Source organism: Helobdella robusta (assembly GCF_000326865.2).
Source record: "Helobdella robusta unplaced genomic scaffold HELROscaffold_14, whole genome shotgun sequence".
NCBI lineage: Eukaryota > Metazoa > Annelida > Clitellata > Rhynchobdellida > Glossiphoniidae > Helobdella > Helobdella robusta.
Genome location: NW_008703782.1, coordinates 577,852 through 578,895, shown reverse-complemented (window position 1 = coordinate 578,895; position 1,044 = coordinate 577,852). Strand labels below are relative to the sequence as shown.

Below are 1,044 nucleotides of genomic sequence, written 5' to 3'. Positions count from 1 at the left end.
TTAAAACAGTTCAAAGCGAAGTAAAAGGTTTCGTTGCGGTTGTGGCCGCCTGCATCCTATCCGGATTTTCCGGTGTCTACTTTGAAAAACTTTTAAAAAACACCCCGCAATCCGTGTACGTCAGGAACGTACAGTTGGGATTCTTAGGGATGGTTCTGGGACTGATCGTTTGCTACCTGAAGGACGGGAGCAAGGTTCAGAAACTCGGATTCTTCTACGGTTACGATGCAATGGTCTGGCTGACTGTTATGTTGCTGGCACTTGGCGGGCTCGTCGTGGCCGTCGTCGTTCGATACGCCGATAATATTTTAAAGGTTAGATGTCACTCTCTGCTAATAATTGTAAATGTAACATTCAAGGTTGCTTAACTAGGGATCGGTAACTTTGCCTTCCAATCAATCGATCGATCGATCATTCATTCATTCACTGCACTATCTGGCATTCTAACTTTATTACATTTCCATTAATTTATTTGGTTAATTAATTTATTTATTCTTGTTTTAATTGAAATTTATTTTCTATTCATTTCAGGGTTTTGCGACATCTGGTTCCATAATAATTGCCTGCTTAGTTTCCATGGTGTTGTTCGATTTTCAGCCAAATTCTCTATTTTATCTGGGGACAATTTTCGTAATGCTGTCCGTTTATATGTACAGTAAATACGTCTACAGTGACGTTGGGAAGCCGTTATCAATGACTGCAAATAAATGAAAAATTATTAACTATATCAACAATCATTTAGATAGTTGATTAGTAAAGTAATTGATTAGTTCAATATTTATAATCTTTTATTGGCTGCGTGTTAAACAAAGAATCATGTTCAAGTTGGGTGTAATGGTATTTAAAATTTTGAATATTTTGGCTCCTAAATATTTAGAAGATAAATGTATTAGAGTCTTACCTATGTCATCACATGGGCGTCTAAGGTCTGCTGATTCAAACAAGCTGTATGTTAGGGATCGGAATCTGAAAACAGCAGACAGAGATTCTGCAGTTGCTGGACCTATTTTTTGGAACAGCTTACCTATCGAATTACGTCTATCT

General features: G+C 37.3%; 1 protein-coding gene across 1 annotated transcript in view; it reads left to right on the top strand.

Moving 5' to 3' along the window:
- The window catches only part of HELRODRAFT_74511 (hypothetical protein), a gene marked incomplete at both ends in the record, with an annotated part of 2,173 nt that extends 1,462 nt beyond the window's left edge, over positions 1-711 (top strand). Inside the window, 2 exons of the mRNA XM_009014558.1 lie at positions 1-314; positions 532-711. The exon at positions 1-314 is cut by the window's left edge and continues 196 nt beyond it. Of these exons, the coding sequence (XP_009012806.1) occupies positions 1-314; positions 532-711 (494 nt within the window). The remainder of the gene's footprint in view (positions 315-531) is intronic.
- Positions 712-1,044: the final 333 nt, after the last annotated feature.